Below are 26423 nucleotides of genomic sequence, written 5' to 3'. Positions count from 1 at the left end.
GTCCCTAGTGCGTGGGGAGTGGATGCGAATGTGGGATAGCATCTAACTAGTTGGCGTGGACGTGGTGGGCCAAAGGGCCTGTTTCCATGCTGCATCTTTCAATGGATGCAACCCGCTCACCGATTATGCTCCTTCACTGCATTCAAAATCATAAACACACAGATTCTAAGAAACGTTGAGGGGAGAATTTACAGAAAGCCCCCCCCCCCCCGCGCCCGCCAACCCTACAAGAACAGCTGAAGAGAAGCAGGAAATGTGTGCTGCAGTAATTGTAACTTCACTGTGAGTATGTGGAATGTACAAGTACATGACAGAAACACTCAGCAGGTCAGGCAGCATCTGTGGAAAGAGAGGAATGAATGATCCACCTTTCAGGTCCAAGAGCTTAACTCTTGTTTCTCCTCCCGCAGATGCAGCCTTTGCTACTCAGAGTTTCCTGCCCATGTCTGTTTTTATTTCAGATTGTCAGCATCTGCGGCTTGCCGATGACCAATGACCAATGACCATGGTTAGGCCGGACTCGCTTCCTATCCCCCATTCAAGAACACGGGCTTTCCATCTTAAAACCTCTCGAGTTGTCCTTGGCTGAACATCTGACAGAAGTATAGAATGAAGGATATCTACGGAACACGGTAGGCCACGCTGTCCAATGCTTCCATGCCAGCCCTTGTGGTAGAGCAGGAGGCGGTGGGCGGGTGAAGGGTCCCGGCCCAACACCTCGTCTGTCCATTTCCCTCGACAGGCGCTGTCTGAGCCGCTGAGTTCCTCTGGCTCTGGGGGAGGGGAGATGTGTGTGAATGGCTGGTCCTCCGATGGCCATGAGAATGGAAAGCATGATGAAAAGCACCACGTCTTGCTTTGTTTCTTGGCTTATTTGACACTTTGCACCAGGGCGCAGCTTGGTTTGAGTCGGCGCGTGCTGGTCAGAGATTCCATCCCCGGCTACGGGAACAGCTGCAGGACAAACTCCGGCGCCCACTCCATCGCGGTGTTGACCACGGCAAAGGCAGCCGCTCCCAGAGTGGCGGTCAGCCCCCACACCGCCATCTTGACCAGCTGGTTGGCCCCCGCTGGAGCCGCGGCCTTGGCAAGGCCGTGCGGTGAGCGAGCTCTGGCCTTGGACTGCTGCCAGAGAACGGCATCGGGCCGCTGCCGGCACGTGGCCTGCTGGAAATCCTGGAAGGTGCTGATTGTGACGCTGTGGGAGGGTAGGAGAGAGGCGGTTAGCAGCCAGACACAGACAGCTCACTTTATTGTCATATGCACCGAGGTACAGTGAAAAGCTTTCGTTCTATTCCATTCCAAATTGTCCCTGAATGTGTTTTCACACTTCGATACCTTTTGCCCGAAGGGAGAAGGGAGAAGGGAGAAGGGAGAAGAGAGAGTGACCAGGGTGCCTTGCCTCAATCATGCTTGATTACGCTGCTGGCCTTGCCGAGGCAGTGAGAGGGGTAGATTGAGTCAAAAGGAGCTCAACGCGGTTTGGGTGGAGTAACGTCAGGGTTGAGAGACAGGACACTTTGCTCTGAGAGATACACGGGCCTTTCACAGAGACAGAGATGGAAATACATCCCTGGTGGTCATACAAGACGACAGGGGTTTTACATTAAAACCAGGCGGGCCTTGGTGGTCCAAAATAAAGCAGAAGATAAACTCAGGCAGAAATTAGAAATCCGAAATAAAGCAGGCAAACTAAAAATAGGCAGAAGATGCAAATCGAAAATAAAGCAGACGGTCTTAAATTAAAATCTGGCAGACGTTGGAAGTCCGAAACAAAACAGACACAGTCTTAAATTAAGATCAGGCAGGTGTTGAAAGTCTGAAATAAAGCAAACACAGTCTTAAAATCAGGCAGACATTGGAAGTTCAAAATAAAACAGGCAAGATCTGAAATTAAAATCAGATAGATGGTGAAAGTCTGGAATAAAGCAGGCACGGTCTCAAATTAAAATCAGGCATTCTTTGGAAAGCTGAAACAAAGCAGACACCATCTAAAATTAATATCAGGAAGACATTGAAAGTCCAAAGGACAAAGCAGACATTCGTAAATTAAGATCAGGCAGTTGAAGGTCAGAAATAATGGTCTTAAATTGAAATCAGGCGGATGCTGGAAGTCCAAAATAATGCAGGGTATGGCAAAAAATACCGAGCAGCAATGGGAGTTAGTGTGTCAGGTCCGAGGCTTCCCGACAGAAAGCGGACAGGTTATGGTGAAAGAATGATCTTTTCTTGTGCAATTTGTTCCCAGGACACGAGTCGTCCTGCAAAGCCCAGTCAGTGCCCTGGGTAGGCAAGCACCCCAGGTAGTTGTGCCGCACGTCTATTCACGAGGAATTTGTCTCGGACAAGTGTGTGAGGTGTTGCACTTTGGTGTGGCAAAGCAGGGCTGGGCGCACACAGTACATGGTAGAGCCTTGGAGAGCCTTGTAGAACAGAGGTCTGGGAGTACAGAGTGCATGGCTGCCAGTAAGTGATGAATCACGATGGACAGGTTAGGCACACTCACCTTTATTGGGAAGGGTATTTAAGTACAAACGTTGGGACATCACGATAAGCTGTACAAGTCGTTAGTGAGACCACACTTGGTTCCGTGTGCACTTCTGCTCAGCCAGTTATAGGAAGGATGCCATTTATGTTGGAAAGGTTGCAGGAGAGATTGACCGGGATGTTAACTGGGCTTGTGTTATGGGGAGAGGTTGGATAGGCTGGGCTTTTTTATCCCTTTGGTGCTGGGAGGCTGAGGGGTGACCTTACTGACTGCAGTGAAAAATATATTTTGGATTAACGTCATGAAGAGAATGCCTTGTCCAAACTGAATCAGTCCAGCCAAAAGAAAATACAATGTGTAGCAGGTCTCAGACAGTATCTGTGGAGAGAATGGTTTAAAGTCAACCTGAAACATAGAAAATAGGTACAGGAGGAGGCCATTCGGCCATTCGAGCCAGCACCGCCATTCATTGTGATCATGGCTGATCGTCCCCAATCAATAACCCGTGCCTGCCTTCTCCCCATATCCCTTGATTCCACTAGCCCCTAGAGCTCTATCTAACTCTCTCTTAAATCCATCCAGTGATTTGGCCTCCACTGCCCTCTGTGGCAGGGAATTCCACAAATTCACAACTCTCTGGGTGAAAAAGTTTTTTCTCACCTCAGTCTTAAATGGCCTCCCCTTTATTCTTAGACAGTGGCTCCTGATTCTGGACTCGCCCAAGATTGAGAACAGTTTTTCCTGCATCTAGCTTGTCCAGTCCTTTTATAATTTTATATGTTTCTATAAGATCCCCCCCCCTCATCCTTCTAAACTCCAGTGAATACAAGCCTAGTCTTTTCAATCTTTCCTCATATGACAGTCCCACCATCCCAGGGATCAATCTGGTGAACCTACGCTGCACTGCCTCAATCACAAGGATGCTTCAAACACAAGAAGGGTGCCAATCCGAAATGCTGTCCGTCCATTCCCTCCACAGATTCCTCCTGACCCACTGACTTCCTTCAGCACTTTGCCCAGGATTTCAGCATCTGCCAGTCTCTTGCGTCTCCAAATGCTAAACTACCTCTGCTCTTCCGATTCTTAAACAACACCAAGATTATGTGTCTACAGTACTAATTCAGCAAGTCTGGCTGGTTATAAAAGGCTGCGTTGCAACAGGTTGTGGGTTAGGTTACAGCTTCATCGAATGGGGAAAGTTGACGGCGGTTCTTTAGTATCAATGACTTTAGGGATGGATCGATATACGTCCAGGTCAAATTACACAAACTGGCAAAAATTAAAAGCTTCACTTTTGCTCAAAAGCAAGATCAACCCAGAAACAATTGCGTCATGCTTTAAACAAACAATGACAAGTCAATGACTAGGGCCTAAAGTGGCCGGCAAGGTCAGCCTCAGCTCAGAACCACTCAAGCTCAGGAAATAATGTTTCGGAAGGAACTGCAGATGCTGGTTTAAATCGAAGGTAGACACAAAATGCTGGAGTAAGTCAGCGGGACAGGCAGCATCTCTGGAGAGAAGGAATGGGTGACGTTTCGGGGTCGATTTTTCTGAAGAAGGGTCTGAAGAAGGGTCTTGACCCGAAACGTCACCCATTCCTTCTCTCCCGAGATGCTGCCTGTCCCGCTGAGTTGCTGCAGCATTTTGTGTCTGCCCACCTTGATCAATAGATAGATGTCCCCAGCCTCATTTCAGAACAAGGACAGAGCCTCACCAGTTTCCCTCCTTCATCAACAGCAAAAGGTCAGAGATCGCCGTAGAATCATAAGAACGGTTACAACATGGAAGGAGGCCGTTTGACCCTTGGAGACCGTGGAGTAATCCAGCTCCCACTCCTTCCTCAGTTATGCAAATTCTGTCCTTTTAGACACATATCTATCTTCCTCTTGAATTATCTAGCTTCCTCTTCAATACAACAATTGAATTGGCCTCAAGTAAAATCAGGAGGGAAATAGAGGAGATGCACGTTTTTTATCCTCCCACCAAGGTCGGGAGAAAGAACCAGAGGGCATAGGTTTAAGGTGTGGGGGAAAGATCCGAGGGGCAACTTTTTCCACACGGAGGGTGGTGGGTGTATGGAACGAGCTACCAGAGGGAGTAGCTGAGGTCTGTATCTGTTTGGCAACTGGTACATAGATGGGAAAGGTATAGAGGGATCCAGGTCTAACGCGGGTTGGTGGGATTAGCTTCGATGGGACATCTTGGTCGGCATAGATGAGTTGGGCTGAAGGTCCTTTTTTCTGTGCTGTATGTCTATGACTCTAAATACCATCCTTTTCCCATTCAACTGTGAGGAAGTTACAGAAACTGGTCCTACTGCCCAGCTCGTAATCCCCCTGGGTAGCTTCCAACCCAACGGTGTGAACTTTAAATTCTCCAATTTCAAGTAATAACCCACCTACCTCCCTCTCTTTCAGTCTGAAGGTTCGAGATGCAAAAGGCCATCTACCCATTCCCTCCACTGACATTGCCCGACTCTCTGAGTTCCTCCAGCACTTTCTCGACAAGTTCAGGTCATGTTTTGACTGACTGTATCATAACTAGTCATTTTCGATGCAATTCAGTGGTACTCAGTGATACTCGCTGTTAGTTCAGCCTGACATGCGGGGGGTGGGGGCGTGTGCCACAAGCCTGCAGTTTGCAGCGTTTAAACCTTGGTTTGCTCTCTTGCCCTCTGTCCTCACCTCTTAGCTCAGTTCACCTCTCTTTCCACCTTCCTCCATGAACCCATTGAGGCTAAACAGGTTGGGCTCGTATTTAGGTCTGAAGAAGGGTCCCAATCCGAAGAATGGGTCTCTTACCCATTCCTTCCGCAGACACTGCCTGACCCGCTGAGTTCCTCCAGAACTTTGTGTTGTGGGTGCGTATTTGTTGGAATCAGGAGAGGTCATCTTGTTGAAACTGATGTGATCCTCAGGGACGAATATACGTCAAGATTTTTAAAAATCACTTATGGGAGAATCTGAAATGAGGGGACATTGTTTCAAGATAAGGCCCTAGATATTTGGCAGATATAGGTAAAGCCCTGGCATCCTCTGCTTCAGACAGTGGTGGAGGTAGCAGATTTTGGAAGATTGAAGGCTTTAGGAAACTGGCACAGAGAGGAGTTGAGGCCAGCTTTTGATCCGCGGTGATCCTAATGAAAAGCGGGCGCAGGCTTGAGTGGCCAAGTGGTCAACTCTACTATTTTCTGGATAGACACAAAAAAGCTGAACTCAGCGGGTCAGGCAGCATCTCTGGAGAGTAGGAATGGGTGACGTTTCAGGTCGAGACCCTTCTTCAGACTGACGTCAGGGGAGGGGGAGATACATAGATAAGGAAGTGTAAGGTGTGAAAACAGGGCAAAGGGAATGGAGATCTAGGAAAATGTAGAATAGATCATTGTTAGCTGGGAGATGGTAACAACAAAGCAAACAGATAAAATGTAGTTGGACACAGTCAGACTGGTCGGAGAACTGGGAAGGGGGAGGGATGGAGAGGGAAAGCGAGGGTTACTTGAAGTCAATGTTCATACTGCTGGGCTGTAAGTTGCCCAAGCGAAATATGAGATGCTGTTCCTCCAATGTGCATTGGGCCTCACTCTGACAAAGGAGGAGGCCCAGGTCGGAAAGGTCAATGTGGGGTAGTTAAAGTGTTTAGCAACCGGGAGATCAGGTAGGTTTAGTCGGACTGAGTGGAGGTGTTCAGTGAAACGATCGCCTGCGCTTGGTCTCACCGATTATATAAGAGGCCACGCATGGAACAGCGGAGTCAGTAGATGAGGTTGGAGGAGGTGCAAGTGAACCTCTGCCTCATCTGAAAAGACTGTCAGGGTCCTCGGACGGAGTCGAGGGGGGGAGGTAAAGGGACAGGTGTTACATCTCCTGCGGTTGCAGGGGAAAGTACCCGGGGAGGGGGTGGTTTGGGTGGGAAGGGATGAGTTGACCAGGGAGTTGTGGAGGGAACGGTCTCTGCAGAAAGCAGGAGAGATGGGAAGATGTTATCTTGTTGTTACATGTACCTTCTCCCAGCTAACAATGATGTTCTACATTGTCTATGATCGCCATTCCCTTTGCCCTGTTTTCACACCTTACACTTCCTTATCTATGTATCTCCCTCTCTCGAGGTCAGTCTGAAGAAGGGTCGCAACCCCAAATGTCATCCAATCCTTCTCTCCCGAGATGCTGCCTGTCCCGCTGAGTTACTCCAGCATTTTGTGTCTACCTTCGGTTTAAAGCGGCATCTGCAGTTCCTTCATACACATATCCTCTGGTCTCACTGTAAACATAGAAACATAGAAATTAGGTGCAGGAGTAGGCCATTCGGCCCTTCGAGCCTGCACCGCCATTCAATATGATCATGGCTGATCATCCAACTCAGTATCCCGTACCTGCCTTCTCTCCATACCCTCTGATCCCCTTAACCACAAGGGCCACATCTAACTCCCTCTTAAATATAGCCAATGAACTGGCCTCAACTACCCTCTGTGGCAGAGAGTTCCAGAGATTCACCACTCTCTGTGTGAAAAAAGTTCTTCTCATCTCGGTTTTAAAGGATTTCCCCCTTATCCTTAAGCTGTGACCCCTTGTCCGGGGGAGCAATCTTCCTGCATCTAGCCTGTCCAACCCCTTAAGAATTTTGTAAGTTTCTATAAGATCCCCTCTCAATCTCCTAAATTCTAGAGAGTATAAACCAAGTCTATCCAGTCTTTCTTCATAAGACAGTCCTGACATCCCAGGAATCAGTCTGGTGAACCTTCTCTGCACTCCCTCTATGGCAATAATGTCCTTCCTCAGATTTGGAGACCAAAACTGTACGCAATACTCCAGGTGTGGTCTCACCAAGACCCTGTACAACTGCAGTAGAACCTCCCTGCTCCTATACTCAAATCCTTTTGCTATGAAAGCTAACATACCATTTGCTTTCTTCACTGCCTGCCGCACCTGCATGCCTACTTTCAATGACTGGTGTACCATGACACCCAGGTCTCGCTGCATCTCCCCTTTTCCTAGTCGGCCACCATTTAGATAATAGTCTGCTTTCCTGTTTTTGCCACCAAAATGGATAACCTCACATTTATCCACATTATACTGCATCTGCCAAACATTTGCCCACTCACCCAGCCTATCCAAGTCACCTTGGAGTCACCATATCAGAGATATTCCCTGTGTCCTATCCTTCCCACCCCCACTATATGTTCTTGACCTGACCCACCGAGCCACTCTAGCACTCTCTGTTTTATGCACAATTTTAGCATCTGCAATTCCTTGCGTCTACCTACCACACCTTCTCCGCATCTTACCCCAAACGTTCTTTCTTTCACTCTTGCCTCAACATCAAAGGTTAGCCGAAGGTACACAAAAATGCTGGAGAAACTCAGCGGGTGCAGCAGCATCTATGGAGCGAAGGAAATAGGTGACGTTTCGGCCCGAAACGTCACCTATTTCCTTCGCTCCATAGATGCTGCTGCACCCGCTGAGTTTCTCCAGCATTTTTGTGTACCTTCGATTTTCCAGCATCTGCAGTTCCTTCTTGACCATCAAAGGTTAGCTGTTCCTTCTACCACAGACGCTGTTTGACTTGCTGAGTGTTCCCAGCATTTTCCACTTTTATTGCAGATTTACAGCATCTGCAGTTTTTTTTTTTATTAAAGATTTTCTATTTCTCCAACAGCGCATTCCAGATTCTAACCGCTTGATGTGTCAAAAAATACGCACCCGTCACTCTTTGGTTCCTTTGTTAATCACTTACATTCTACGAGTGAAAAGCTAACGTGCAGGTGCCGGAATTAGTTAAGGCGTTAAATGGGTTCATCGCAAGAGGTCTTGAGTACAGGAGGAAGGATGTGCTAATGTAATTATGCAAGCTTTTGTCGAGACCACACCTGGAGCAGAGTGTCTAATTCTGGTCTCCTTACCCAAGAGAATATATTCTTGGCTGGATGAGGCACGGCTGGGGAGGGGGGGTTGTCGTATGAGGAGGTTAGATCGTCGAGGCATAATCAGAGTTTAGAAAATTAAAAGGATGTTCTCATTGTAATAGTGGTTAGGCACAGAAATAGACCCTTCGGCCCACAATGTCTCTGCTGGTCATTCCTTCTTAACATAGAAACATAGAAAACAGGTGCAGGACTAGGCCATTCGGCCCTTCGAGCCTGCACTGCCATTCAATATGATCATGGTTGATCATCCAACTCGGTATCCTGTACCTGCCTTCTCTCCATACCCCCTGATCCCTTTAGCCACAAGGGCCACATCTAACTCCCTCTCAAATATAGCCAATGAACTGGCCTCAACTACCTTCTGTGGCAGAGAATTCCACAGATTCACCTCTCACTTTGTGAAAAATGGTTTACTAATCTCGTTCCTAAAAGATTTTCCCCTCATCTTTAAACTGTGACCCCTTGTTCTGGACTTCCCCAACATCGGGAACAATCTTCCTGCATCTAGCCTGTCCAACCCCTTAAGAATTTTGTAAGTTTCTATAAGACCCCCCCCTCAATCTTCTAAATTCTAGCGAGTACAAGCCGAGTCTATCCAGTCTTTCTTCATATGAAAGTCCTGACATCCCAGGAATCAGTCTGGTGAACCTTCTCTGTGCTCCCTCTATGGCAAGAATGTCTTTCCTCAGATTAGGAGACCAAAACTGTACTGACTCTTCTGTCCTGTCGGGCAGAATGTACAAAACCTTGGAAGCACGTGCGGCCATATTTAGGAACAGCTACTTCCCCAGTATTATCAGACTTCTGAAATGGCCTCTCATGTGCTGGGGTGCAGTCCCGATCTTCCAACCAACCTCACAGCAGACCTTGCACTTTTTGTTTAGAAACATTTTTAGTTCAGAGATACAACATGGAAACAGGCTCTTTTTGTCCCAGTCCACGCTGATCAATGATCACCTGTTCAGACTAGTCTATGTTATCCCACTTTCTCATCCGCTCCCTACATATTAGGGGCGATTTTACAGAGACCAGTTAACCTGCAACCCGCACACCTTTTGGATGTTGGAGGAAACCGGAGCACCTAGAGTAAACCCACGCAGTCACAGGGAGAAGGTGCAAACTCCACACAGACAGCACCCGACGTCAGGATCGAACCCTGGTCACTGTTGCTGTGTGGCAGCAGCTCTACCAGCTACATTCTGACCTCTGGTATTTTTGCACTACCTGTTGTACTTCTGCATGGCTTGATTGCACTCGTATATGGTATGCTAAGTGTCCACGTGACTCTTATAGAAACTTACAAAATTCTTAAGGGGTTGGACAGGCTAGATGCAGGAAGATTGTTCCCGATGTTAGGGAAGTCCAGGACAAGGAGTCACAGCTTAAGGATAAGGGGGAAATCCTTTAAAACGGAGATGAGAAGAACTTTTTTCACACAGAGAGTGGTGAATCTCTGGAACTCTCTGCCACAGAGGGTAGTTGAGGCCAGTTCATTGGCTATATTTAAGAGGGAGTTAGATGTGGCCCTTGTGGCTAAGGGGATTAGGGGGTATGGAGAGAAGGCAGGTACGGGATACTGAGTTGGATGATCAGCCATGATCATATTGAATGGCGGTGCAGGCTCGAAGGGCCGAATGGCCTACTCCTGCACCTAATTTCTATGTCTATGTCTAATAAGCCAAATAATCCAACCCTAGTGGGACAACGACATTAAAGCATCTCCACCTTTAGGGTCATCTCAAGCTGCACACAGTACTGAACCGGAAACATATTGCTGTTCCCCCTCCATCACCTGGTCCGAATCCTGGAACTATATCCTCCATCAGCACCTTCACCAGCACCAACAAGGCTGCTCAACCCCGTCTCGCAGAAGGGAATTAGATACAGGCTACTATTATCTACCATATCTACCGCATCGCAGGCCCTCTTTGATCGGACTTTACTGGCTTATCTTGCACTAAATGTTATTCACGTTATTCCCTTTATCATGTATCTGTTACACTGTGGAGTCAGCATGGTTTTGTACGTGGGAGGTCTGTCGTGTCTCACAAATCTGATTGAGTTTTTTGAAGATGTGACCAAAAAGGTCGATGAGGGCAGAGCTGTATATGTTGTGTACATGGATTTCAGGAAGGCATTCAACAAGGTTCCGCATGGCAGGCTGCTCTGGAAGGTTAGATCGCATGGGATCCAAGGAGAGATGGCTGAATGGATAATAAATTGGCTTCATGGAAGGAAGCAGAGGGTGATGGTGGAAGGTTGCTTCTCAGACTAGGGGCTGTGGTGTGCCTCAGTGTTCAGTGCTGGGCCCCTTACTGTTTGTTATCTACATCAATGATTTGGATGAGAACATATGGGCAAGATTGGCAAGTTTGCTGATGATACAAAAGTGGGTGGTTTTGCAGATAGTGAAGATGGTTGTGAAAGATTGCAGAAGGATCTTGGTCGATTGGCCAGGTGGGCTGAGGAATGGTTGATGGAATTTAATACAGAGAAATGTGAGGTGGTGCATTTTGGAAGTCAGATATGGGCAGGACCTACACAGTGAATGGTAGGCCTCTGGGGAGTGTTGTAGAGCAGAGGGATCTAGGGGTGCAGGTGCATGGTTCCTTGAAGGTGAAGACGCAGGTATATCAGGTGGTCAAAAGGCTTTTGGCACATTGGCCATCATCAGTCAGAGTATTGAGTATAGAAGTTGGGAGGTCATGTTGCAGTTGTATAAGATGTTGGTAAGGCCGCATTTAGAGTTTGTGTTCAGTTCTGGGCACCATGTATAGGAAACATTTTGTCAAGATGGAAAAGGTACAGAGAAGATTTACGAGGATGTTGCCAGGACTAGAGGGTCTGAGTTTTAGGGAGAGATTGAGTAGGCTGGGACATCTATTCACTGGAGCTTAGAAGAAAGAAGGGTGATCATATAGTGTATAAAATCATAAGAGAAATAGATCAGGTAGATGCACAGTCTCTTGCCCAGAGTAGGTGAATCAAAGACTAGAGGAAATCAGTTCAAGGTGAAGGGGAAAAGATTTAATAGGAATCTGAGGGGTAACTTTTTCACAGAAAGGGTGGTGGGTGTATGGAACAGGCTGCCAGAGGAGGTAGTTGAGGCTGGGACTAACCCAATATTTAAGAAACAGTTAGACAGGTGCATGGATAGGACAGGTTTGGAGGGATATGGACCAAACACGGGCAGGTGGGACTAGTATAGCTGGGACATGTTGGCCGGTTTGGGCAGGTTGGGCTGAAGGGCCTGTTTCCACACTGACTGGGATGAGGGAGGAAACCGGAGCACCCAGAAAAACACCCCACGCAAGACACCGGAAGAAAGTGCACGCTGCACACAGGCGTCTGGCACTGTGAGGCAGCGGCTTTACAAGCTGCGTCACCCAACTCTGTTCAAGATAAACAAATGCAAGTGCCGAGGCTCAGATCATTTTCCAAAATGGATTTGGATGATTGGGTCCACCTTGAAAAAATCCATCACATCCAGTGATGGTGGCGGGGAACAAAGAATAACCCTACTGGAGGGCAGCACTGTGGGGCAGCCGGTACTGTTGCTGCCAGCAACTCCAGTGACCCGGGTTCAACTGTGAGCCTTGGTGCTGTCTTTGCAGTTTGCACATTCTCCATGTGACTGTGCACGTCCCAAAGACAATGTGGGATTGGTATCAGTTCATTATTTCATGTGTACTGAGATACAGTGAAAATCAGTTCGCGTGTTATCCAGTCAAAGCATCCGTCGGGAGCGTAATCGACCGATACACAAGTACAACAGGCATTGCAAAGGGAAGAATTCCAGAGTGCAGAATATGGTGTTACGGCGTTACCATATAACCATATAATAACCATATAACAATTACAGCACGGAAACAGGCCATCTCGACCCTTCTAGTCCGTCCCGAACACATAATCTCCCCTAGTCCCATATACCTGCGCTCAGACCATAACCCTCCATTCCCTTCCCATCCATATAACTATCCAATTTATTTTTAAATGATAAAAACGAACCTGCCTCCACCACCTTCACTGGAAGCTCATTCCACACAGCTACCACTTTCCGACATCCTTCCTATAATTAGGCGACCAAAATTGTACACCATACTCCAGAATTGGCCTCACCAATGCCTTGTACAATTTTAACATTACATGTTATTACATATGAGAAGGCAGGAGAATGAGGTTAGGAGGGAGAGATAGATCAGCCATGATCGAATGGCCGAGTAGGCCTGATGGCATAATTCTGCTCCTATCACTTATGACCATATGAACACCTACCCGTCCCATCAATGCAACAGCATTCCTGCGATATTACAAGAATCATTAACGTTACAATTACAAAGACAAAGTGAAAGGTGCGCAGTGGTGTAGGTTGGAAGATGGGGAGCACAGCATAGTTTATGGGACAACCATTCAGTAGTTGGATGACAGAGGGGCAGAGGCAGTTCCAGGTGGTGCGTGTGTCGAAGCTGCTGCATTTTTTGCCGGACAGCTGCGTCACTGCGCCGCGCTCATTTATGTCTCCCCTCCAGCAGGCAGGACACAAGTGCAGGACACAGGCTCTTGCTGCGTTGCAGGAAGCTGCAGCTGGACCAGTGCCGCCAAAGTGCTGACTCGGCAGTGACAAGCCGGCCCGGAGTACGCTGCTGGGGGGGGGGGGGGAAAGCTGCAGCATCGAGGCCTGCGATACAGTGCGCAGAGAGAACAGACTTGAGAAGAGGGGGAGAGGAGGGTGAGAAATAACCAGAGAAGGCACTGCTGAACAAAGGCTGAATGAGTGGCTGAATCCGAGCCAACAACAACCTTCAGTGTGGGATGGCTCACAGCCAACTCATTTCCTTATTACAACGCTCTTGTCCATCACAGAAGAAGATTACCGCAGGCCGTTGCTGCATTGCCTGCTCGCCAGCAACAGTGCAGTTTAGTTGATGTCTGCACCAGAGAGGAGGCACACTAACGGGGTTTGCTCATTCTCTGTCCCTGCCTGCTTCCTTCCAGGGGTCATCGATCCAAGGCACGCAGAGTGATGCAGCGTGTCGGGTCGTTGTCTCACAGCGCCAATTCCGGGTTCCATCCTGACCTGGGTGCTCGGCGTTCTCCCTGTGACGGCACGGGTTGCCTCTGGGTGCTCCGGTTTCCTCCCACATCCCGAACGAAAACCGTGCGGGTTTGTAAGTCAATCGTTTCTCTGTGAATTGCCCCTCACGTGTACGGAGTCAAATGTGTCTGATGGTCTTGTGTCTCGAAACAGAACAATGAAATTCTTACTCATCGCAGCACAAGTAGTGCGTGAACAAAGGTACACAAAAATGCTGGAGAAACTCAGCGGGTGCAGCAGCATCTATGGAGCGAAGGAAATAGGTGACGTTTCGGGCCGAAACCCTTCTTCAGTGTGTGAACAAGGTACTCAGTGGATACCATATAAACGAGTAGGGAGTGGATGAGAAAGTTGAATAACATGGAACTAGTGTGAACAGATGATCGATGGTCAATATGGACTCAGTGGGCCGAAGGGCCTGGTTTCATGCTCTATCTCTAAACTAACCCTGAAGATGGGCACTGGGTTGAGACACAAAAGACTGCAGATGCTGGAATCTAATGCCCCTGTCCCAATTAGGAAACCTGAACGGAAACCTCTGGAGACTTTACACCCCACCCAAGGTTTCCGTGCGGTTCCCGGAGGTTGCAGGTGGTTCCCGGAGGTTGCAGGTAGTGGAAGCAGGTAGGGAGACTGACAAAAACCTCCGGGAACCGCACGGAAACCTTGGGTGGGGCGCAAAGTCTCCAGGGGTTTCCGTTCAGGTTTCCTAAGTGGGACAGGGGCATTAAGTAAAACACAGAAAGTGCTGGAAGGACTCAGCGGGACAGGCAGCGCCTGAAGAAATGTCACAATTCCATTTCCCTTTCCCCCCACGGATGCCGCCTGACCCGCTGGATTCCTCCAGTGCTGTGATTTCTGCTCAATGGTCACTGGGTGAATGGCCAAAGGAACAGCAGGCTGCTGGAATGAGGAGAAACCCAGCGAGTTGTGTACATTCAAACTGACATAGAAAGATTATTTAAAGATCATTTGCTGAGGCTCTATAAGGCGCTGGGCAGGGCACATCCAGAGGAGGTTTAGTGGAACGATCCCAGTGGGCTTTCGTATGAAGAGCATTTTGACGGGCACAGGGCCTGTACTCACTGGAGTTCAGAAGGAAGAGGGGCAACCTCATTGTAACTTACCGAACAGCAAAAGGCCTGGATGGAGTGAGTGTGGAGAGGATGTTTCCACAAGTGGCAGTAGAGGTCATAGCCTCCGAATTAAAGGACGTTCCTTTGGGAAGGAGATGAGGAAAAATTTCTTTAGTCAGAGGGCGGTGAATCTGTGGAATTTTGTGCCACAAAAGGCAGCGGAGGCCGTCAATGGATATATTTTAAGGGAGAGATAGATTAATTCTTGATTTGTACGCATGCCAGGGGTTATGAGGAGAAGGCAGGAGAATGAGGTTAGGAGGGAGAGATAGATCAGCCATGGTCGAATGGCAGAGTAGGCCTGATGGCCTAATTCTGCTCCTATCATGACCATATGAACACTTACCCATCCCATCAATGCAACAGCATTCCTGCGATATTACAAGAATCTTTTTTAAATCTTAAAGGGCTTTCTCACGGTGCGACCTGACGCAAGACTTAACAAGAGTTTAACATCGTGGGAACCTCCTGCGATAACAGTACGGCATTCGTGGACCACCGAGGACCTCCGTGGCGCTAACGGCAGGTAGTCGTGTAACTTTGTAAGGTCGGGAGAAAATTCAAACATTTTTGAATTTCTCCAAGAGTGACTTGAGCACTTTTTGGTGAGCGTTGCAACATTGTATGAACGCAGATGCCAGTGCGATATCCGTGCGATATCCGTAATGACTCTTGCGTGTACCGTGGGAACTCCTGCGAACGGTAAACCCGGAAGCTTGACAGAGGGGACATAAGGTGAGTAAAAAAGGTGGTCTCAATATCGCCAATGGACCATGTGTCCATCGAGGACGTCCCACCTAATTGTCATTGTTTGAGAATCTTTGTCCAAATTGAGGTCTCCGTTGAAACATGGGCTTAACCCAGTGAGACTTCCTCTTAATTCTCTTTTTAATTAATCTCACCCTTCTGCCTACACGCAAGCGTTTTCGATGCACATGTTGCGCTAATGCATACAGCGCGCCAATGAAAATAACAACCAGCCTGTACTCGAACCAACTTTGTATAGGCATGTCTGCAAATAAGCCAATTCTACAAACGGAGGATATTTATATAGTGTGTGAAAAAAAAGTGACATCATTTGTGCCACGTGATTAACTACACTACAGTCCACGATGTTCATTCACGATTAACGGGAAAGATCGGGAGACGGACAAGTCACTCGCACAAATGACAGAATTGCCGAGTACCGTGGGAACTCTGTATCTACCCCCCGTTATATCGTGCGGAACTCGTGCTGGACCACGACCACTTCACTCTGGTGACATCTTGCGTCAGGTCGCACCGTGAGAAACGGCCATTATTCATGGAGAGATACAGCACGGAAACAGCCCTTTTGGCCCACCAAATTGACACTGACCATCAACTACATTTGAACTAATCCTACGCTAATCTGATCCAATTTTATCCTCCGCACACGGACTCCTTCCAGATTCTGTCGAGGGGCAGCCAACCCACCGGCCCGCACTTTTTGGGGATGTGGGAGGAAACCCACCCGGTCACAGGGAGAACGTGCAAACTCTTCACAAACAGCACCCGAGGCCAGGATCCAACCCAGCGCTCCATCGCCGGGAGGCAGCAGCTCCACCAGCTGCGCCACCGTGCCGACCTTTTGCAATCAACTTCCTCTTCAAAAGACTCAGGAAAACACATTCCGCGCTGTAATGAAGCTCTCCAATTAGTTCCACCCCTCCCCAGCTCTTACCCCACAGCTGTGCACGCTTTTCCTCTTTAAATAATTTCATTATTTATTCTTGATAAACCTGCTTTGACTTTTAAGCAGCACGCAGCAGATCGCGATTCGCTGCAGAGGCAAACATTCTCATCTGCACTAAATTTATAAACCCTGGGTGGGCAGAGGTGGACTCGAGGCAGAACAACTTAGTTCCAGACCCCAAGCACGAACCTCCACCCAGAATTGTCCACGAGAATCACACATGGCTCAACTCGTACAAGCCGACCAGGGGTCACAGTTTAAGAATAAGGAGTAAGCCATTTAGAACGGAGACGAGGAAACACTTTTTCTCAGAGTTGCGAGTCTGTGGAATTCTCTGCCTCTGAGGGCGGTGGAGGCAGGTTCTCTGGATGCTTTCAAGAGAGAGGGTTTGGACACGCTAGAGGCAGGAAACATGTTGCCAATGTTGGGGAAGTTCAGAACCAGGGGCCACAATTTAAGAATAAGAAGTAAGCTATTTGGAACAGAGACGAGGAAACGCTTTTTCTCACAGAGAGTTGTGAGTCTGTGGAATTCTCTGCCTCAGACGGGGGTGGAGGCCGGTTCTCTGGATGCTTTCAAGAGAGAGCTGAAGAGGGCTCTTTAAAATAGCAGAGTCAGGGGATATGGGGAGAAGACAGGAACGGGGTACTGATTGCGGATGGTCAGCCATGATCACAGTGAATGGCGGTGCTGGCCCGAAGGGACAAATGGCCTACTCCTGCACCTATTGTCTATTGTCTATTGACCAAGATGCCCAATCAACGCTAGTCCCATTCACCCACGTTGGGCCCAGGTCCCTGCAAACCTTGCCTATCCGTGTTCCATATACACAACATCTGCTGTGTGAACAAGTTGCCTTACCAGGTTACTATTAAATCTTTCCCCTCTCACCTTAAACCTGGGTCCTCTTGTTCGGATTTCCCTACACTGGGCAAACGTCTGTGCATTCAACCCAGGCAGTCCTCCTTCTCCCCAATCTTGTCTGGCAAATGCTACAGAAGCTGGAAAGCACGCACCACCAAACTCAGGAACAGCTTCTCCCCCCCCTCCCCCCCCACCCCACCCAGTTATCGGGGGGGGGGGGGGGGGATTCTTCCATAAGCTAGGCTACTGTCCGATTCAACTCTACCCCATTGCGGACATTGGACTTTGTCTGTGGAACTGGTGCGCTACAATGCTGACAACTATATTCTGCACTCAGTATCTTCCCTATTGCTCGATCTATTGTAGTTGAGTTGGACTTGATTGTATTTATGTACGGTGTAACCGATCTGTTGGGATAAAATGCAACAAAGCTTCTCTCCATGCCTCGGTACGTGGAACAATAATCAACCTAAACCCTCTTCATCTACGTATCACCAGAGGTCTGGCCACCCCCCTCAGCAGTCATTGTGACAATACTAAACCTAACGAGGCAAAGGGGCCTCGGATACACCCGACTCAATTGCCTAGATACATTGTGGGCAGTTTTAGACAACAGACAATAGGTGCAGGAGTAGGCCATTCGGCCCTTCGAGCCAGCACCGCCATTCAATGCGATCATGGCTGATCATCCCCAATCAGTACCCCGTTCCTGACTTCTCCCCATATCCCCTGACTCTGCTATTTTTAAGAGCTCTATCTAGCTCTCTCTTGAAAGTATCCAGAGAACCGGCCTCCACCCCCCTCAGAGAATTCCACAGACTCACAACTCTCTGCGAGAAAAAGTGTTTCCTCGTCTCCGTTCTAAATGGCTTACTCCTTATTCTTAAACTGTGGCCCCTGGTTCTGGACTCCCCCAACACCGGGAACATGTTTCCTGCCTCTAGCGTGTCCAAACCCTGAATAGTCCTATACGGTGTCTCTTTCTTTGAGCTTGCTGCCAGTTGTTGAACAGCACTGGTGTGCTATGTGAGATTCAGCGAGTTACACAGTGATCTCAGCTCTGACCCAAGGCAGTGTCTCCACTTCCACTTCCTGCGACTGGAGCTGCCTGGTCAACTGATGACCACTTCTAAACTCCAGAGTCTACAAGACCATCCGCTCCATTCTCTCAGCATACGACAGTCCCGCCATCCCGGGAATTAACCTTGTGAACCTGCACTGCAAGAATGTCCTTCCTCAAATTAGGAGACCAAAACTGCACACAATGCTCCAGGTTGGGCCCCATTGGGAGGATGCGCTGGCTCTGGAGAGGGTCCAGAGGAAGTTTATGAGAATGATCCCAAGGATGAGTGGGTTAACCTATGATGAGTGCTTGACAGCACTGGGCCTGTCCTCAGTGGAGTTTGGGAGGATGAGGAGGGACCGTGAAACTATGAAATCGAACAAATAGTGAAAGGCCTGGACAGAGTGGATGTGGAGAGGATGTTTCTACCAGTGGGAGAGTCTAGAACCGGAGGCCATAGATTCAGAATAAAAGGACGTAGCGTTAGAAAGGAGACGAGGAGGAATTTCTTTACTCAGAGAGGGTGCTGATGCTGTGGAGTCCATTGCCACAGATGGCTGTGGAGGCCAAGTCAATGGATATGTTTAAGGTGGAAATTAACAGATACTTGATCAGTAAGTGTGTCAAGGGTTATGGGGAGAAAGCAGGAGAATGAAGGGCCATGATTGAATGGCGGAGTAGAATCGATGGGCCGAATGGTCCACTTTGGCTCCTGTGACTTATGAACATCAACAGTCCAGTGAAAAGGCAGCACGTCATCCTGCTGGAGGTCGGGCAGGCCCCGTGACGCAACAAGGGGCCCAGCGTGGGGGGAGAACAAAGGGGGACCATTGGGACTACATTGAACACTTGGTCAGCACTCTATACGTGGCGATTCTTTGCAGACCTTGCTCAAGGTATACTAAACTACGGATTTCACTGTGACATGCCACATGTGATAATACAGTGCCGTTCCTTCAGTCATTGAACAGTAGTCTGGATTCAGTGAGTGCACACTAAGGTAAGCAGAGAGAAGGGCCTTGCCTTTTGTGAAGCTGATGCGCTGCTTGCCGGGCGAGCTGCGAGGGCGGGCAGCGGGAGTACAGCTCCCCCGCGCTGACGATCAGCCTCTCGTACGGGAGGTCGGCGGGGATGTGGGACAGCAGCTGGTGGACACTGGCCATGTCGCACTCACACTGGAGAACCTCCCGCTCGCGGTGCAGCACGATCTGTAAACACAGCCCGTCACGGGTTCACCGTCATGGAGGTCACAGGAGCAGAATCAGCCCGCCATTCAATCATGGCTGATCTATCTTCCCCTCTCAACCCCATTCCCCTGCCTTCGCCCCGTAACCTTTGACACCCCTATTAATTAAGAACCTGACAATCTCCGCTTGAAAAATACCCAGACGTGTGGTTACATACAACAGCGCAGCACAGGAGGGGGAGGCCCTTTGGCCCATAATGTCCATCCTGGACATGGCGACGTTAATCTCCTCAGCCTGCACGCGATCTAGATCCCTCCACTCCCTGCATACCCATGTGCCTATCTAAAAGCCTCTTAAACACTATCGTATTTGACTCCACCACCACCACCCCGTGTGTAAGAAAAACTTTGTCCCGGGTGAGTGAGGGAAGGAGAGGACACTGCATCAGCGCAGGAGACACACACAAACGTGCAGTCAGGGATGCAATACTGCTCAGGAGTACGCAGCCAGTGCACTGCTCTGGAGCAGCCCAGGGTCCCATGGGCGGAAATCCTAAGGGGGGCGGAGGCTGTGTCCACCCCCCCCATGTTTTGTGAAACATGTTGCAGCAAAACCACCTGGGACTGGTGGTAGCGGCCAGGTCGGCATGCCTGCCTGCCTGCCTGCCCCGGGAATGGCTGCAGTTCCCAGGATGCCTGCGCACCCAGGTCGTCTCGCCGTCCCCAGCACTGGCTGTAATGACCAGGTCAGCTGGCAGGTCGCCTACGTGCCCAGAGACTGGCTGCAGTTTTTAGGTCGCCAAAACTAATTGGAAAAAAAAAACCGCCTGCGGGCCGGATGATTTGGGGTTACGGGCCGGATCCAGCACGTTGGCCTTAGGTTGCTGACTCCTGTCCTAGATGCCAGGCCTCATTGTGCCCCCCTCCCCCCACACCCCATGTTTTAAAAGCGATTTCCGCCCAAGCGTGGTGCAACAACGCAACACTGCTCAGGAGTGCATAGCCAACGGTGCAACAATGCTCTGGAGGCTGCAGCCTGTGGTGCAGGGATGAAACAATACATACCGCAGCTGCAAGGTAGACCGGCATCAGCGGGTGACTGGCCAGGAAGAAGTCGTACAGCCTGACAGTGTGACGGAACTCGGAGAGAACGTGACCATACCAGGTGATCAGCCAGCTCAGGGCAAAGATGGTGCCCAGCTCCGCCCTAGATCAGACACACAAGACAGCTTCAGCCAGGGAAAGACAGCAACAATTCACAAACAGCCCTTTCATGCCCCAGATCCAAAATAATCATTTCTGAAACATAAATACCACTGTTGCATTCATTGTGCAAATGAAAATCACAAAGCTACAGGTGCTAGAAATCAGAAACAAAAAACAGAAAATGCTGAAACACTTCGGCAGCATCTTTTTAATTTAGAGGTACAGTATGGAAACAGGCCCTTCGGCACACCAAGTCCACACCATCCAATCACCCATTCAAACTAGTTCTATGTTATCCCACTTTCCCCATCCACTCCCGACATACCAGGGGCAATTTACAGAGGGCCAATCGACCTCCAAAAAACCCGCACGTCTTTGGGATGTGGGAGGAAATCGGAGCATCCAGAGCGATCCCAGGGAGAACGTGCAAACCCCGGAGAAAGAATCGGAGGTCAGGATGGAACCCAGGTCTTTAGTATTGAGAGGCAGCTGCTCTACCAGCTAAGCCACCGCACCGCATCGCCCCATCTGTGAAAAGCCAAACAGAGTCACTGTTTCAAGTTGGACATCCGCTGGAACTCGCAACTTTCACAGGAGTTTTAGAAGTGGTTCCATTTAGTGATGCAGCGCAGAAACAGGCCATTCGGCCCACCTAGTCCATGCCGACCAGCGATCACCCCGTACACTACCACTGTCCCACACACTAGGGATAATTTACAAATGTTACTGAAGCTTATTAATTTACCAATCTGTATGTCTTTGGAGTGTGGAAGGAAACCGGAGCACCCAAAAAAAATCCACGGGGTCAGAGGGAGAAAGTACAAACTCCGTACAGTCAGTACCCATATTCAGTATTAAAGGTTACACAAAAAAAAGCTGGAGAAACTCAGCGGGTGCAGCAGCATCTATGGAGCGAAGGAAATAGGCAACGTTTCCTTCGCTCCATAGATGCTGCTGCACCCGCTGAGTTTCTCCAGCTTTTTTGTGTAACCTTCGATTCTCCAGCATCTGCAGTTCCTTCTTAAACATTCAGTATTAAACCCCGGGTCTCTGGTGCTGTAAGGCAGCAACTCTACTACTGCGCCACTGTGCCATCCAAGGAGTGATAAAAGGGTTTATCAAACTTAAAGGGCTGTCCCACTTGGGCGACCTAATTGGCGAGTTTAGAAGAGTTTTAAAAAATGTCATGTTGAAGACCTCCTTCGACTATGTTGAAGACTAGCTTCGACTAACTTTGGGAAAGTTGGACACCGAATGAATAGTGGAGAGTGAAGACGACCTCCTTCGACTATGTTGAAGAATGTCTACGACTATCCTCGATTACCCACCACTAACATGCCGACCTACTTCGACCTAGTACGACTAAACCTACGAATAAAAAAAATAGCGATTTTTTTTCATGGCGACCTTTTTTTACTCGCAGGCGTTTTTTTAACATATTGAAAATAACTCCGCGATTTAGCCAAGGCCTCGAGTACGCGGAGACCACTCTCGAGCTTGAAGGAGACCTCCTACGACCTCGTGTCAACCATGCTGCGAGTACGAGTCAAGTGCAAACTCGCCAGAACTCGCGGATTAGGTTGCCCAAGTGGGACAGCCCCTTTAAGTATCTACCCCCTCCTATCTTCCCTGTGCCCCACCTGGATGTGCACCCATTGCTCCCACTCTCCCCCCTCTCCAATTGTATCTATATCCCTTCCTCTGGCTTCACATTTTGCTCCCATTCACATTTGTCCACCTATCTGCCATTCTAAACCCCCCCTTGCCAGTACGCACCTATCACTTGTAGAAACAAGGAATTGCAAGTGCTGGTTTACTAAACAAAAATCCTCACAGCTCCAGATTAACAGCTGGTCAGCCAGCATCCCTGGAGGAGGCTCCCCACCCAAAACGTCATCTACCCAAGTTCTCCAGAAATGCTGCCTGACCTGCTGATTTACTCCGGCATTTTGTGTCTATCTTCTTTTACACCTGCAGTTCCTTCCTACAACAGTTGGGGCGAAGGACCCACCTGCATGCTTTTGTACTTCCGGTGGTGCTGGTGTCAGCAGCCTCCACCTACAGCCCGGTATCTTTTTGTTTTTTTTGTTTATTTAGTTATGAAAAAATGTGTTTTTTTGGTGTTTTTATGTGGGGGAAGAGGGCACAGTGCGGGGAACACCGTCCTTCAGCCGCTTCCCGGTGAGGACGCGACTATTATTCGAGTCGCATCCTCGCGTCCTCGCCCCCCCCCCCTCGCCCCACAGCGGCCTACCTACCTGGATTGGCGCGGCCTTTCCTGCCGGGATCGACCGGAGCTCCAGCAGCAGCGGGACAGCGCTGGAACATCGCGGGGCTGGCGATGCCTTACCAGGGGTCGCCGTCTGGAGCCCGGAGTGCTGGACCTGCTGCACCGACATCCTGGAGCTGCGGTTTGCGGAGCTCCCAACGCGGGCGGCGCTGATGGACAGCGCGGGGTCCTGTGACTCTGCCCGGCTCAGCCTGTGGACTCAGGAGCTGCAGACTCCGGCAGCGGGAGGCGGCTGATCAGTGGGTCCGGGCCGCTGAGGAGGAGGATGCTCACCGTCGGGGTTCGGCGTCGGCGTTCCACCAGCCCGGCGTGAGGGCCTGAACATCGGGCCACCCGGGGCGGCGACTGCGGGTGCTCGGAAGGCCCCGACCACGGATGAACACGGAGGGGAGGCTGGCTGGACTATGGTGCCATCCTCACCTGGGTGCCATTTATGTTATGTTGTGTTGTGGACTTTCTGTGTTTGTGCTTTTTTTTTTTTAAATTCAATTTCAATTTTATTTTTAATATGTTTTATTATTTTATTTATTATTTATTTTTTTTTTATGGGTTTTTTTATGATACTGCCTGTAAGGGAAATTCATTTTGTTGTCTCAAATTGAGATAATGACAATAAATTTGAATACAATACAATACAATTGACTCTATGAGTAGGAGTAATCTAAACGGTTCGACCAACAAAGCAACAGCATATTCCACTGCTACCTGTTATCATTAGGGAAGGGCAGTATAAAACCTTCGATTGCAACCTTGTCGTGGTCGGGGAGCTTGTGTGTCTCAGTGACCCCTAGAGCTATGCCAGCAGGAGATTCGTCTGCTGTTAGGGTCTCCCATGCTGGACAGGTCGAAGGGTAGAGGGGAGACAAAGAGCGATCCACTGGTCCTCCAGGTTGGAGGTTGAGCACAGGGCTAACAACCCTGTCTCGTAAAACAAATATGTTACGGAAACTGAAGGAATCGACACTACTGAGTGGAGGACCTTCGTTGCTGCCCTACATGCCAGGAGGCACAATAGGCAGTAAGTAAGTAAGTACTATAAAAGATAAGGGTTTATCAGAATCAGCTGCATCCCATCCATTGTTTTATTTCCAATTTGTCCGTCACAAAATTTGGAGCATCTTGCCTTCCCGAGTAATGACAATTCAGTGTTGCCGTAACTGACCAGAGAGAACACAGGCAGCTCAGTCCTTCCCGTCAAGTCTCGCGCTGATCCTTGCGATATATTTATCCACCAAACCTTCAGGGAGCCAAAACTCAGCTCCAGGACACAATTTATCCCTGAACTGGTCCAGTAATTGCCGACCAAGTTGTCAAGGTTGTGTTTTTTCTTTTCTCTTTTACCTTTCACATTGCCTCAGCTCCCAAATCCACCAGAATCCCACATAGCCATGACCACGTTCTCTTCAGCTATTCCTAGTCTCAATTAGGTTTAAAACTCTCAACATCATGCCATCAAGTCATAGTCGTACAGCAAAGAAACAGGCCCTTCGGCCCGCCACGTCTATACCGACCTTCAGGCCCATCAAAACGAATCCCATTTGCACGCACTAGGCCCATATCATTCTATGGTGTGTATTTTGGTGTCTTGTTTCTTAAACATCGCGAGTTTACCTGACCCCAATACATTGTTTACTCAGAGTATGGGAATCTCGATCCAGAGGACATGGGTTTAAGGCAGTGGTTCCCAACGTGGGGCGTACGCCCCACAGGGGGGCAATTTGATTTTTAAGGGGGGCAATTGAGCGCGACTGAGGTCTGGGTCCAAATTTTCGATTTTTATTTTTTTGGATTTTCCATCGGGTAAACATATGTAGTTTATGTTTCAGATGTTATTTTGAGTAAATAATTTTTTTGGGGTAAAAAAGGTCTTTATTGTGTAGTTGTTACATAATCACCGCGCCATCGTTCTTCATGCACATCGCACGAAGCGCGTGAGGTCATGGGAGAACCTTATTTATTGAATTGGACTTAGAAATGCGATGCAAAGAGCTTTTGCTAAGTTACCCTTATAATATCTATTTCCTCCGTTTTCTCTCAAGGGAAAGCAAGGGGGGGGGGGGGGCATCAGGATTTTAGAGGTGATTAGGTGGGGCACGGCCAAAAAAAAGGTTGGGAACCACTGGTTTAAGGCGAGAGGGCAAAGATTTATTATGAACCCAAGGGGCAACTTTTTCCACAAATAAGATGGTGGGGAGATGGAATAAGCTGCCCGAGGAGGTAGTTGAGGCAGGCGGCGGCACGATGGCACAGCGGTAGAGTTGCTGCCTTATAGAACTTGCAGCGCCAGAGACCCAGGTTCGATCCTGACTACGGGTGCTGTCCCTACGGGAGTTTGTACATTCTCCCAAGACCTTCAATTTCTTCCCACACTCCAAAGACGTACAGGTTTGTAGGTTAATTGGCTTGGTTAAAGTGTAAATTGTCCCTAGTTTGTGTGGGACAGTGTTAATGTGCGGGGATCGGTGGTCGGCACGGACTCAGTGGGCCAAAGGGCCTATTTCCATGCTGTATCACTAATCTAAAATACCAACAATTGAAAGACAGGTGCGCAGATAGGAAAGGTTGAGACGGATACAGCAAAATGCAGGCAGGTGGGACTAGTGTAGATGGGGCATTTTGGTTGGCATGGGCAAGTTGGACCGAAGGGTTTGTCTACATGCTGTATGATTCTATGAATAGTCACAGGCATCCAATCAGGAAAAAAAACTCCATGGCTGCCTTCTGGCTCCTAATCACCAGGGTAAATTTGCAAACAAATTGCCAGCTCACCTTGCATCTCTTGTGCCTAAACCTACTGGGCATGGTGGACATTGTCAGCTCTCTAAGTAAAGTGCAAAGAGACAACATCTACTGCCCTGTCTTCATCAAGCTCCTGTTGTTACCTCCTTAGAAGAATTCTACCAGGATGCCTGGTGCAAACTGGATTGCATTTGAGTCTCAGAAACGTGAGCATTTAGCCCCTAACCACCACTCCTGCACGTCCCTCCCCTCCCCTTTTAGGCAGCCAGGTTAATTATAGACTGACGTTTCACCCATCCACTTGGCTGTTGCCCCACTTTTGCCCCTGTGGAATAACTTTCCATGCTAAAAGCCTGTCAAAAAAGGGTTAAAGCATTGCAGTACCCCGCTTTTGCACCAGAGGCCAACAGTGAGTCACATAGCAGGCTCATCTCCATCTGCTGGTATTTGGACCAGAATACAAATTAATTATTTTGATTTCACACCCGTCTCTCATATTTTTATTTTCTAATTACCCTGGAGAATGAATAGCAGCAGGACCTAACAACCATAAAGGGAACTGGAAGCATGTGCGAGTCTATTTGTTGAGCAGGAGGTATAGAAGCCCGAGGTCCCACCACTAGGTGCAGCAACACCAACTGAACTACAACCATTAGGTTCTTGAAACGACCTACAAATCCCTAATCCTATCTTGACAACGAAACACTATGATCCATCGCTTG

At 48.8% G+C, this 26423-nt stretch overlaps 1 protein-coding gene across 1 annotated transcript in view; it reads right to left on the bottom strand.

Moving 5' to 3' along the window:
- Positions 1-287: 287 nt before the first annotated feature.
- The window catches only part of zgc:63863 (uncharacterized protein LOC393372 homolog), a 40118-nt gene continuing 13982 nt past the window's right edge, over positions 288-26423 (bottom strand). Inside the window, exons 6-9 of the mRNA XM_055665493.1 lie at positions 20532-20673; positions 19316-19488; positions 14631-14645; positions 288-1198 (exon numbers count right to left, since the gene is read on the bottom strand). Coding sequence (XP_055521468.1) covers positions 943-1198; positions 14631-14645; positions 19316-19488; positions 20532-20673 — 586 coding nt within the window. The 3' untranslated portion in view covers positions 288-942. The remainder of the gene's footprint in view (positions 1199-14630; positions 14646-19315; positions 19489-20531; positions 20674-26423) is intronic.

This window comes from Leucoraja erinacea, chromosome 2 (assembly GCF_028641065.1).
Source record: "Leucoraja erinacea ecotype New England chromosome 2, Leri_hhj_1, whole genome shotgun sequence".
Classification (NCBI taxonomy): domain Eukaryota; kingdom Metazoa; phylum Chordata; class Chondrichthyes; order Rajiformes; family Rajidae; genus Leucoraja; species Leucoraja erinaceus.
This window is presented reverse-complemented; position numbering and strand designations above follow the sequence as displayed.